This window comes from Engystomops pustulosus, chromosome 2, assembly GCF_040894005.1.
Source record: "Engystomops pustulosus chromosome 2, aEngPut4.maternal, whole genome shotgun sequence".
Classification (NCBI taxonomy): Eukaryota; Metazoa; Chordata; class Amphibia; order Anura; family Leptodactylidae; genus Engystomops; species Engystomops pustulosus.
The window spans coordinates 31958813-31971582 of record NC_092412.1 but is presented as its reverse complement, the minus strand read 5'-3'; the positions used below and the strand labels follow the sequence as shown (position 1 = coordinate 31971582).

The window sequence follows — 12770 nt, the reverse complement described above, 5'->3', positions numbered from 1 at the left end:
CACCCCTTCTTCCTCATAGACTGTAAGTTCTTGTGTCACCTCCTCACCCTCATGGACTGTAAGCTCTTGTGTCCCCCTCATCCTCATAGACTGTAAGCTCTTGTGTCCCCCTCATTCTCATAGACTTTCAGCTGTTGTGTCACCCCCTCGTCCTCATAGACTGTAAGCTCTTGTGTCACCCCCTCATCCTCATAGACTGTAAGCCCTTGTGTCACCCCCTCATCCTCATAGACTGTAAGCTCTTGTGTCACCACCTCATCCTCATAGACTGTAAGCTCTTGTGTCACCCCTTCTTCCTCATAGACTGTAAGCTCTTGTGTCACCCCCTCATCCTCATAGACTGTAAGCTCTTGTGTCACCCCGTCACCCTCATAGACTGTAAGCTCTTGTGTCACCCTCTCATCCTCATAGACTATAAGCTCTTGTGTCACACCCTCATCCTCATAGACTGTAAGCTCTTGTGTCACCCATTCTTCCTCATAGACTGTAAGCTCTTGTGTCACCCCCCCATCCTCATAGACTGTAAGCTCTTGTGTCCCCCCTCTTCCTCATAGACTGTAAGCTCTTGTGTCACCCCCTCATCCTCATAGACTGTAAGCTCTTGTGTCACCCCTTCTTCCTCATAGACTGTAAGCTCTTGTGAACAGGGCCCTCACTCCTTTTTTTTCCATGTGAACATTTGTGCTCTGTCATGTTTTATTTTATATGTATATGCCCCCTATGTTATGTAAAGAATATGATAGCAATATATAAATAAAGATTATTATTATTATTATTATTATTATTAAAAATGCATGACCATCAACCAATGTATTTCCAATAATGACGTCTCCCCTATGTAATTGTCACACATTAGACTCCTCTGACTCCCTTTGATAAGGCATTCCAGAATCTTTCCAAAAGAAAAACTTTTCCTTATACCTCCATATAGAATCGGAGGCATATGGCGGTAAAGCAGGAGCCACAGGAGTCTACAGCTGCTCTAACATGACTTTGTATGGAGCCACGACAGGACCACGTGCCGAACAGAGAGAAAGAACTTAATTGGCCTAACGGGGAAAAGGTCAAAATGAGTATAAGGGTAAGGAAAGGATGATGTATAAATATATCGATCTAGATTTGCACTTCATACCATGTCATTCAATACCACAAATGTATTGCACACCACTGCTGTAACAACGTAAAGTTATATGATCCAAAAACTGGTCGATTCAAAAGCAAAAACAAAAAGTGCAACCCAGAGCGTCTGACCAAAGTTACTCAACTGTTTTTTTCGTTTTCTTTTTGTTTTTTTTTAGAATTTTTTTTTTTACAGAAGCTGATAAAGGCTATTAGCAAACCAGTCTATTTATATATTTATATATATTTATAAAAAAAAAAAAAAATTGAACAAAAGAACTCTAAAAATTAAATACATCCAAGAAATCTTTCCTCCGGTTTTTTTCACTTTTCATGTAGTCTTTGGGTATATGGATGAAGAATAGGTCCAGGTCTCCAGTTTCCTCAGTAAGTAACTTCAATCATGTCTTTAATGCAAATTAAAAAAAAAAATTAAAAAGAAAAAGTTAAAATAAAAAAAGGGAAAAAAAAAAATCCTTCTTCACCATGATGTTGTTGGGACAACCAGCGCCAATAGGAAAGTTAAGGAAGATGTGGAGGCGGACATATTGTGAAGTGTCGACTGTGCACTTGTTACTTTTTCTACAAAGAAGACAGAAGAGTTATTACATTTTTGATTGAAATATCTAAAATAATTGATTAATATCTACATAAAATATATTTTTCCATGGACAGAAAACAGAAAATCATTGGAAAATGTCTTCATCTATAGACAATTACCCTTAGATGTAAACCCTCCATACACAATTGGGCTTGTTTAGCAAGGGTCCCCGGATCACATTTTCGTCAGACTTTCCAAGTTTTCGGGATTTGTACCGCTGGGACAGGTATTTAGCAGGGGATTGTGTCGGACTCGATCAGATTGTGGTGCGGCTGTGCTGGCTTTCATGCAACAGAAATCGGGGGGCGTGCCGTCAGACAATCCGACTTATTCGGACTGAGCGCGGGATTTAAGATTCGATTTGTGTCGCAAGACAATGCACTTACATGCACCGGGAAGAAGAAGGTGAACTCCGGCGGACTGAGCAGGGAAGCGAGGCGTGCAGAATATCAGGTGCGGAAGAGTGCATTATCATTGGAGAATGCACTTTCGGGGATAGCGCAGGACAGGTAAGTAAATGTGTCACAGTATTGTGTAACTCAGGAACAAAAAAAAAATGTAAAAAAAATCCAGTCTGAAGGCTACAATCTCTTATTTGGAAGATACTGGGGCACATTTACTTCCCGGTCCTGTCGCGATCTCCGCTGTGCGGTGTCTGACGATCATACATACCGGCGCGATTCACAAAGGTTGTGCGCCCACTTTCCTGCATGTGTCGCTTCCCCGCTCAGGTCCGCAGGAGTTCACAATCTTCTTCCCAGTGTATGTAGGAGCTTGGATTGCGACACAATTTTAAAGTTGCATCCCGCTGTCAGTCCGAATCTGTCGTATCGTCCGACGGCCCTCCCCCCAATTTCTGTTGCATGAAAGTTGGCGCAATTGCGCCAAGATCCGATCACGTGCAACACAATCCCCTTCTAAATACCTGTCCCAGTGGCGCAAATCCCGGAAATTTCTAAAAGCCGACAAAAGTGTGATCCGCGGGCCCTTAGTAAATAAGCCCCACTATTCCCATTGGAACAAGTCTCAATCAACGTTGAGTTAAAGACTTTGCTAATTCAAAAATTAAGTGATGAAATGGTAAAGTTAGAATTGATTTACAGACAAAATTTTCAGTTGTGAATATTGTCTAAGAATGGGGTGAATCCAGAATAAGAATTGTACAGAAAATAAAAAGTAAGAAGTGGGTGGAGCTTATGAATGTGATAATTATGGAGAATTATTACAAATAAGGAAGGAAATGGAAGGAGGGTGACAGGAATAGCAGTCAGATAGATGGTGCAATTTACAAATACCCAGAGCTAAAACATTCATTATGAGATGAAGGAAGTGGAAGTTAAGAAGAAAGGAAGAGTAGGAGGGAGAGTGGGAGGAAGAAATAAGGAAGGAAAGATAGAAGGGAGGAGGGGAAATAAAAAAAAGTAGGCAACAATATATGAAGGTTCGAAGGAAGAGAAAGGAAAGTTGAAGGAGAGAGAGAATGGGATTGGGAGAGGGGAAAAAGGAAGGAAAGGATGGAGGGCGGGAGGGAGGACAGGAATAAAACACAAAAAAGGAGACATGGAGATAAGAAGAATTAAAGTAAGAAAAAGGAAGGGAGGGTGAAAGAACGAGGATTGAAGGAAGGAAATGAGGTAGGGAAAAAGAAAGGTAGGGAGGGAGAAACAGAAGAAAGGGAGGGCAGCAAAGAAAGCAAGAAGAAAGGAAACAGGCATATAGGTAGAATGGAAAGAAGAGATAAGGAGAAGAAAAAGGAAGGAAGGAAAAAAGGAAGTGCAGAAGGAAGGGAGAAAGGAAGTGAGGGAGGAAGAAAGGAAGTGAGTGAGGGAGAAAGGAAGTGAGGGAGGGAGAAAGGAAGTGAGGGAGGGAGAAAGGAAGTGAGGGAGGAAGAAAGGAGGTGAGGGAGGGAGAAAGGAAGTGAGGGACGAAGGGAGAAAGGAAGTGAGGTAGGGAGAAAGGAAGTGAGGGAGGGAGAAAGGAAGTGAGGGAGGGAGAAAGGAAGTGAGGGACGAAGGGAGAAAGGAAGTGAGGGAGGGAGAAAGGAAGTGAGGGAGGAAGGGAGAAAGGAAGTGAGGGAGGAAGGGAGAAAGGAAGTGAGGGAGGAAGGGAGAAAGGAAGTGAGGGAGGAAGGGAGAAAGGAAGTGAGGGAGGAAGGGAGAAAGGAAGTGAGGTAGGGAGAAAGGAAGTGAGGGAGGGATGGAGGGAGAAAGGAAGTGAGGGAGAGAGAAAGGAAGTGAGGGACAAAGGGAGAAAGGAAGTGAGGGAGGGAGAACGGAAGTGAGGGAGGTAGGGAGAAAGGAAGGGAGGGAGAAAGGAAGTGAGGGAGGAAGGGAGAAAGGAAGTGAGGGAGGAAGTGAGAAAGTTAGGATGCTATGGAAAGAAAGGAGACAGGGAGATAGGAAGGATGGAAGCGTGGAAGGGTATGAGGGAATGAAGGAAAGAATAAAGGAATGGAGGGAAGAAGAAAGGATTTATTTTGATAGAAGAAATAGAGAACAGGAGAATATGAAAATTATTGGTTGAGCAATGAAGTTAACAGGGAACAATAGGATAATGGGTTGGGTTTAAGCAAAAATGGGAGATGAAAACAAGAAAGTGAGGAGGGAAGAAGGAAGGTAGGCAAGAGGAAGAACGATATAATAGGCAGACAGAGCAGAGACATAATGGGTCGATTCGGAAAATTTGTGGAAGTCACTATTGTTAATACTGACCTCTTGACCTCACCTATACATATATGATTGCTGTCCATGTCCTGTATGCTGCAGCATCATACCTGCTGCTGATTGCCGATTATTCCTCATACTCTATCAGTGATATGAAGATATAATCTGCAGTCTATTGTCTCCTTCATGGTCTTGGTGTTTTGTCGCAGTCTATTAGGGCAGTGGATGCGTCCTACAGAACAGCTATAAAACTAATGGCGTCGCAGTCCTTCCTGAATGGCGCCGCTCAGTAGGAGACTGTCAGGTGAACGCTTCTGTGATCTCACTTATTAAATGCCTTTTTCTTAGTCTCATTCATCAAGTGGACTAAATGACACAACATGCGGAGACTAATTTACGTGTATGAAACAAATGATCTATTAGACCACTTTACCTTTGTTTACTATGGAATCTGGAACAATATCCAGCAGGGAATAATGGGGAAGCGCCATCTATTCCGGGTCACTAGTGTCTCTCAGGGTGATACATCATGTACATTAATAATAGTGAGAAATAAGTAATAAATAATGGAGCTCATTTATAACAACCAGTGTGAAGGCTAATGAAACATGCTGGTATGGACAACACCTTCACTTACTTAGGATTAAAGGGGATGCCACAATATTGTTTGAGTCTGATATATCCCATAAATTTTCTACAAATATTCAAATGTAATCTCTGTTCCAAGATACAGTATCACTGTTATATTATTCTAATGGCGCCCCCTGGTGTTGTTTCAGTTCCCTCTTAGAATGTCCATTAGGTGCTGGTGGTCACACAGGCTCAAAGGCTCATTCCAGATCCTCTTGTACAGGGGAAGTACCTAATTTTATGCCTTCATACGGAGCAGTTTTTAAAGGGAACCTGTTTGGGTCATTATACCACCATTGGTGGTTCTGTGTTCCAATTATGATAAAATTGGACATATGAATATAATGTGATATATGAACTCTGTGAATGCCCTATGATTCTCACTGGAATCATCTCTATTGGGCACTAAACCACCAGTCCATAAGAATATGTGGGCAGTTTAGTTTCCCAACGAGGAAATATCTTCTGAATCAGCACAATAGAAGCAGCCTCTTATCTCTGGTGCGAAGTCCACTTAAAGGGCATCTACCACCAGGATAAAGGACTGTATGCAAATAAGTCTGAGGGGCTCCTTGCTTTATAGGTGTTAATGGAGCCTGAAGCCCCCTTAGACTCATTTGCATACAGTTCTTCATCCTGGTGGTAGAGGTCCTTTAAATTCTCCCTTTTAAGGAAATCTACAATCAAAGTCAATGGGACACTTACCCCTAGATCCAGGCACTGTGATTGTGGTAATCTGCTTATATTTATTATCCATGGCCTCCTTCCTTCTAAAGTCAACTTTTAAAATCATGCTCATGAGAATGAAGGGCTATGGGTGTGTATCATAGCCCCTCCTACTACAGCTTCAGAGGATGTTATATTCTGAAGAGCACTTTCCCCTCCCACTGTGTACTCACTGATCCCGAGATTACAGGAAGTGGAGGGTGAAACTGAGACCTGTAGTGTAACAAAAGCTTATGAAGCCAGAGCACAGAGGGCTTCTGTAACACATCCATAAGGCTAATTAACATCATTTTAAAAGTTGATTTTAGAAGGAAGGAAAGATTACCACAGTCACGGTGCCTGGTGAGTAAGTGTCCTGTGTTTATCATGATGGATTTTGACGGTAGATTTCCTTTAAGAGGCCATGTAGGTAACAAAATCTCCTCAACAAGCTGAACCTCAGCCAATAAAAAGGGTGAAATTAAGTTTTTTTTCATGCCCGATTTGCCTCTGCCTTTCATCTGTCTTGCATCCCTGTGTCTATTTTGAAAGAACAAGTTTCATCCATATCACTAGGACATTGATCCATTGATCGTGAGCATTGAAACTTAAAAGTATTGCATTTAGTGCAGCCATGATTCCTCCGTTAAAAAAAAATGGATGGCACTTGTCCGTTTTTCATTGTTGTGGGCATGAGCACTAAGTGTGCCCAATTATAAGGGACTACTATGGAGAGCATTGCCCCTTTTTGGTTATCCACAAGTAGGGTAATTCATGGCTCAGTAAGAACAGGAGCAGTATGTGAGAAGCAGCAGGACAACCAGCTAGATGATGGAGTTACACAGTCTAAACGGCAAGAGAAAGAAATGATGGCAAGTTTTTGATGGAAGATATTTAAAAAGTTGCTTTATCATTTATTTAGCTAGCAAAAGAACAGTAAGAAAATCTGTGTAAATGTAACTATACCTTTTACTACATGAATGTTTTCGTGGAACAGATCTGGTATAGCCCAAGCCTTAAAACTACTTATCTTTAAGTAGATTTCTAAGACCGCAGGGCTGCCTAGGGCAGTGCGAGGATTATGCTACAGATCTTAAAAACATAGTAGAAAGAATATGACCTTTATTCTTGTACCTGACTGTGCTGTCAGTAGCTGTGATACAATAGAGCACATGCTGGTTACCTGAATATGAGGGCACTCTGATTTGGGAACTGGCGGTGCCATCTCCTCCTTCACTAACTGCTCGCACTTCTATGATATAAAAGCCAGAATCGGGAAGTAAAACCACTGCTGAAGTTGTCTGTGTTTGGATGACTTGGCTGTTGCTGTGACCTTCTTGTCTCAACATGACCTATGGATTAAGAAATAGAAAAATTGCCTGTTACGCCTTAATTCAAAAGTAGAAGACCAGATTGGAGATTTCAACCAGGGCTTCGGAGCTGTGACCTTTCGGAACCTCGCTATAAGCTTCAATATAGAGAAAAACACAAAGTATCTGATACGGAGAGAAGAATCTTTTCTTACATTGTGTCCAGGCTGAGAACTACCACAAAATACACACTACAAGATGAGGAAAATCTCGGAAAAGTCATATCTGATTTTTGTATCTCAGGAAACCAGATAAAAAGCGAACTTGTCCAACATTTCAGAGTTGGCTCAGTATGGTGACGTCGAAGGTATCTCTACCATGCGTGTACTAGGGTGTAAATGTACTGCTTAGGCGTGAGATACAAGTGGCTTAGAGGTTGTTGGAACCAATGTGGTGGTGGAAGTCTATGGAATCGGAGAGTGGAGAGATAGCAGAACATGCAAGAAAAAATACACCCAAATATCTCTGAAATCTACAGAAGGAAGTAGAAGATAACCATAAGATTTACCTGTGGTGATGTATGCTTAGTTTTGTATGGGTCATCTTGCTCCATTAGAAGTTACCAGACTCTTATACAAAGCTTATAGAACAGTGGTGGCGAACCTATGGCACGGGTGCCAGAGGTGGCACTCAGAGCCATTTCCGTGGGCACTCAGGTTATCACCCCAGGACAGAGTTCACCAGACAGGAACAAATCCACCAAATCTTTCTGCTGTCCCAGGCAACTTTAGAGATGCTGCTCTCAGCGCTATTTTTAAGCGACACTTCATTGGCTGTTGGAACTGCGGAATAAGTGAGAAGGTGTGGACAGGGCTGCAGTGTCTTTGCAGATCATCCTGCTGGACCCTTCATTCTTTCTCTACTGAGAGACCCTGAGGAGAAGCTACAATTAAAGTCTGAATTTGCACTCTTTCTTTCAACTGTATTGTTGTCCTCATGGGGCTTCACGGTAAATAAGTGGATTTTGGTTGTAGATTGGGTACTCAGTCTCTAAAAGGTTCGCCATCACTGTTATAGAAGGACCCACTGATACCATGTGCCATTTACAATATTGGTGTAGAGTAAAGAGGATTTGTGCTCCCCTAGGCCCCAGGGTTGTTATAGGATTGCTACTCCCCTATGGCTCCATTCCCACATATCAGGATTGTACCTAAAGCCTAAAAGCAACATGATACCACATAAATGAAAAGGCTAATAGGTTAATAAGCAGAAGGGATTTTGTTGATCTTTTTGCAACCTTTCAATGTAAAAGTTCTCCAAGTTATGTTCTACATTGATGTATGTGCACAATTTATATTTATGGCATTAACACCTCTCGTGCTGCAAGTCCCCAGACGTGAACAGCAATTTGCAGCTTCTGAAATCTGTAAATCACAAAAAATGTTCTCATCTATAAGTTGTTATGATGAAGAGGAATGAAGAGGGAACATCAGTCAAAGGCCTCGCGGAAAGATGGCAGAGCCGTAGAGTCATGAAGGTCCACAGCTGGGGTGCACATTATCTGGCATACTACCTGCTGAACACACAGCTGCTGCAGAATCCCTTCTCGGAATTTTGTTTTAGAAAATGTTAGAATTTTCAAACACTTTTGGGATTGTTTTATATGGAAAAATAAATGAAGGATATTTGTTAGGTTTTAGACACAAAAAATTGGAAGTTTTTTTCTTTTTCTTGCAGCAGAATGTCCGCAGTGGAGAGTTCACAGGAAAGTCAACTATTTGCGTCAGTTTTCTGACAGACTTTGGACGTTCTTTTAGGTCTAAACTGCATGCGCAGGTTTTAAGAAGTGTCTTTGCCGCTATTGTGACGCACGCAAGCCTTTTGTGTTCCACTTGCCTCCATGTGACACAAATTAGGGGGCGTTCCGGCGCTCAGTTGGACGGTACGCCAGATTTATCATGCAAAGTCTCTTGCACGCCCTATGTGAAAGGTGCACCACAAAAAAGTTGGTGAACTCTGTCCAGCCAGTAAAGGGAAGCGGCAGTTTCATGATTTCTGGCGCACGTTATTAATGAGTCTGGCGCACCGAGCGTTATACACGGGCAGAGCACTTTTAGTGCAGTTTCCAAAAATCTTAGTAAATGTTCCCCTGTATGTTCCCAGATTCAATCTACATGCACACAACCATGCAGTCAATTGGGTGAATCAGTCCGTCAAAGGAAATTTACCATCAGGGGTCTACTTAACAAGGTAGGTTCCTACTATCGGCCTCATCTCCATTCTGTACCCGGCTTATCTAAGAGTGCAGTAGAATCTAAGAAAAACATATCTTTTATTTATAGAAATCATTGGCCGCGGCTACTTGGGTGAGGAGTAGCAGCGCCATGGAGCGGGAGCAATGGCTACTCCTCACCCCTGTAGCCGCGGCCAATCCCACCCATCAGCGCCGCGGCCAATTCCACCCATCTTCATTTCGGCATTCTCGTTGTGAAGCCAGTATATGTTCTTTAACGGAGACCAGAATATCCCATTGGATACCACTGGAACTTCTGCTCTATGTATTCTAAAGGTTGAAATCCGTATAGTTTTCAAGTTGCCCCTAATCCGCAGGGTAGGGGATAACAAACTGATTTGTGAGGGTCCGACTCCTAGGATCCCCAGTATGACGAGAGTGGTAGCTATCTTCGGCACTCCAGTATCTATGGATAGGGGATATCCATAGATATCCATAGATCCAAGACTATCTATAGATATCCATAGATCCAAGACGACCCCCTATCCATGGAGAGGGCATAGTCTCGCTATGTAAGCTACATACTTGTAGTGTGAAGCCAACACTGAAAATCCACCGTGATTCCCTTATATGTCAACTCTTTAGCAAGTTACATTTTGCAGATCCAGGGGCCGGGACTGTTGTAAAATTCTTATATTTGTTATCCATGGACTCCTTCCTTCTAAAATTATGCTAATGAGACAGAGCTCCTTCATGCTGTAGCTTCACAGGCTGTTAGACTGTCTTACCCTCCCCCTGCTCAATCAGCACTATCCCCTTCCTCTGCTTCATGTAATCTCACTGCAGCTGTGGAAGATTCAGCACACCGCGGGAAGGGGTGTAACAGCCTGAGAAACTACAGCACAGAGGGGCTCCGGTAACAATCCCCAGAGCACTTCATGCTTCGTACTATCCTTTACGGTGAAACTGCGAATGGCTCATTAAATCAGTTATGCTTATTTATATAATTTTAAAAGTTGATATTAGAAGGAAGGAGGCCAAGGATAACAAATATAAAACATTACCACAGTCACGGTGCCTGGATCTATGAGTAAGTGTCCCTGGTTTATCATGATAGATTTTGATTTCCTGTAATAAATCTGCAACGTGTGGGTAACGAATCCTTGAGATGGTTGGGGGGGTGGGGTCTTACACTTTGTATTCTGAGAGACTAGCAGTCTCTGTATATTAAATTAGAGGGGTATAAAAGCATCTATGGCATGAGAAGAAAATGGGAGGGACATTCATAAAAATCTTTTTTGGAAAACTGGAGAGTCATTTTATTGTTTTTTAACCTATTTTACTCAATTTCTGTCCATAATATTCCTCCACCACAATCTACACACAATGACACGGAGAATATTCCGAGGACTGAACAGTTGACTGACCTTGTATCCCATGACGGCCGACTCATTTGCGTATGATCTGACTGCCTCCCAACCCAAGGACACATGGGAACCGTTCCGTATCCATTTGACGCTGCTCGGAGCCTGACTGGGAGCTGGAGAGAGGAGAAGAAAAATCATCGGAATCTCTTTTATATACAAATGAAATGTAAATAACTTTCCCAATCCGCATCCATAGAATTGCTCTCTGTGTAGTTGTCCTGCTCCCGCAGCTGGAGGCTGATAAACCATTCCTGCTCCAGCCGCGCCATTTTAATAACTACTCTACTTGACTGAACTTCTACTTAGCGTAGAAACCGCGAATAAACCCTTTTATCTCTATTCCGCGTTCCGAAAGCTTAGCCCCGTTTTGTAGGAATGAAATATCAATATATTCTGAAGAGAAAGAAAAGTTGTAGTTACAGCTCAGTTTATGGGACATTTCTGGGGGAAAAAAACACCTAAGAAATTATTATTATTTTTTTTTTTTTCCATTTTTGTACTACATTCATTTATCACACTGTAGACCAATTTTTCTGATGCAATATTTACTTGAATATTTCTTCATGGCATTTTTATTTATTTCATGCAATCTAAAATTTGGAGCATTCACATGGTCCGTTGTTTGAGATGTAGGGGGAGATTGCTATATGCACCAGCTTATGATGCAATACGACCACCGCCCCCCCCCTCCCCCGATGACTACAATTGTGGCGCCAAGTTCTGCCTGGTGTAGAATTGCGCTACAACCTGGAACTTGCTATAGGTCGTGCACAGGTGCTGACCAACCTGCCGCCAGGTGCTGAGGTGTAAGGGCGGAAATGGGCAAACGCCCAAAGATTGTGCCTATTTCAAGACTTGAAATCTGTTGAGCATTCCCTGCCATAATTTTATATCCTGAATTTTAAAATAATTTGTAGAAAATGCAGATGTATATTCTCATAAATAAAAACAATAGGCCACAATGGTGAACCCGAACCTGAATGGGTCCACTCATTCCTATACATGTTATATAACGGGAAAAAATGAAATTATATTTATACTGTATTGGTGCGTATATATATATACACTATCAATTTATAATGAATCAATTGCACATTGCAAAATAGTTTTTTACGGAATTTACAATATATATATATATATATATATATATATATATACACTCACCGTCCACTTTATTAGGTACACCTGTCCAACTGCTCGTTAACACTTAATTTCCAATCAGCCAATCACATGGCGGCAACTCAGTGCATTTAGGCATGTAGACATGGTCAAGACAATCTCCTGCAGTTCAAACCGAGCATCAGTATGGGGAAGAAAGGTGATTTGAGTGTCTTTGAACGTGGCATGGTTGTTGGTGCCAGAAGGGCTGGTCTGAGTATTTCAGAAACTGCTGATCTACTGGGATTTTCACGCACAACCATCTCTAGGGTTTACAGAGAATGGTCCGAAAAAGAAAAAACATCCAGTGAGCGGCAGTTCTGTGGGCGGAAATGCCTTGTTGATGCCAGAGGTCAGAGGAGAATGGGCAGACTGGTTCGAGTTGATAGAAAGGCAACAGTGACTCAAATCGCCACCCGTTACAACCAAGGTAGGCAGAAGAGCATCTCTGAACGCACAGTACGTCGAACTTTGAGGCAGATGGGCTACAGCAGCAGAAGACCACACCGGGTGCCACTCCTTTCAGCTAAGAACAGGAAACTGAGGCTACAATTTGCACAAGCTCATAGAAATTGGACAGTAGAAGATTGGAAAAACGTTGCCTGATCTGATGAGTCTCGATTTCGCGACATTCGGATGGTAGGGTCAGAATTTGGCGTCAACAACATGAAAGCATGGATCCATCCTGCCTTGTATCAACGGTTCAGGCTGGTGCTGGTGGTGTCATGGTGTGGGGAATATTTTCTTGGCACTCTTTGGGCCCCTTGGTACCAATTGAGCATCGTTGCAACGCCACAGCCTACCTGAGTATTGTTGCTGACCATGTCCATCCCTTTATGACCACAATGTACCCTGTAACATCTGATGGCTACTTTCAGCAGGATAATGCGCCATGTCATAAAGCTGGAATCATCTCAGACTGGT

The 12770-nt window shown here is 42.4% G+C and overlaps 1 protein-coding gene across 2 annotated transcripts in view; it reads right to left on the bottom strand.

Moving 5' to 3' along the window:
* Positions 1-502: 502 nt before the first annotated feature.
* CNTN5 (contactin 5) overlaps positions 503-12770 on the bottom strand; it is an 860183-nt gene continuing 847915 nt past the window's right edge. For both annotated transcript variants that reach the window (XM_072134178.1, XM_072134179.1), the window contains 3 exons: positions 10689-10801; positions 6902-7070; positions 503-1701 (listed from right to left, as the gene is read on the bottom strand). In XM_072134178.1, the coding sequence (XP_071990279.1) occupies positions 1601-1701; positions 6902-7070; positions 10689-10801 (383 nt within the window). In that variant the 3' untranslated portion in view covers positions 503-1600. The remainder of the gene's footprint in view (positions 1702-6901; positions 7071-10688; positions 10802-12770) is intronic.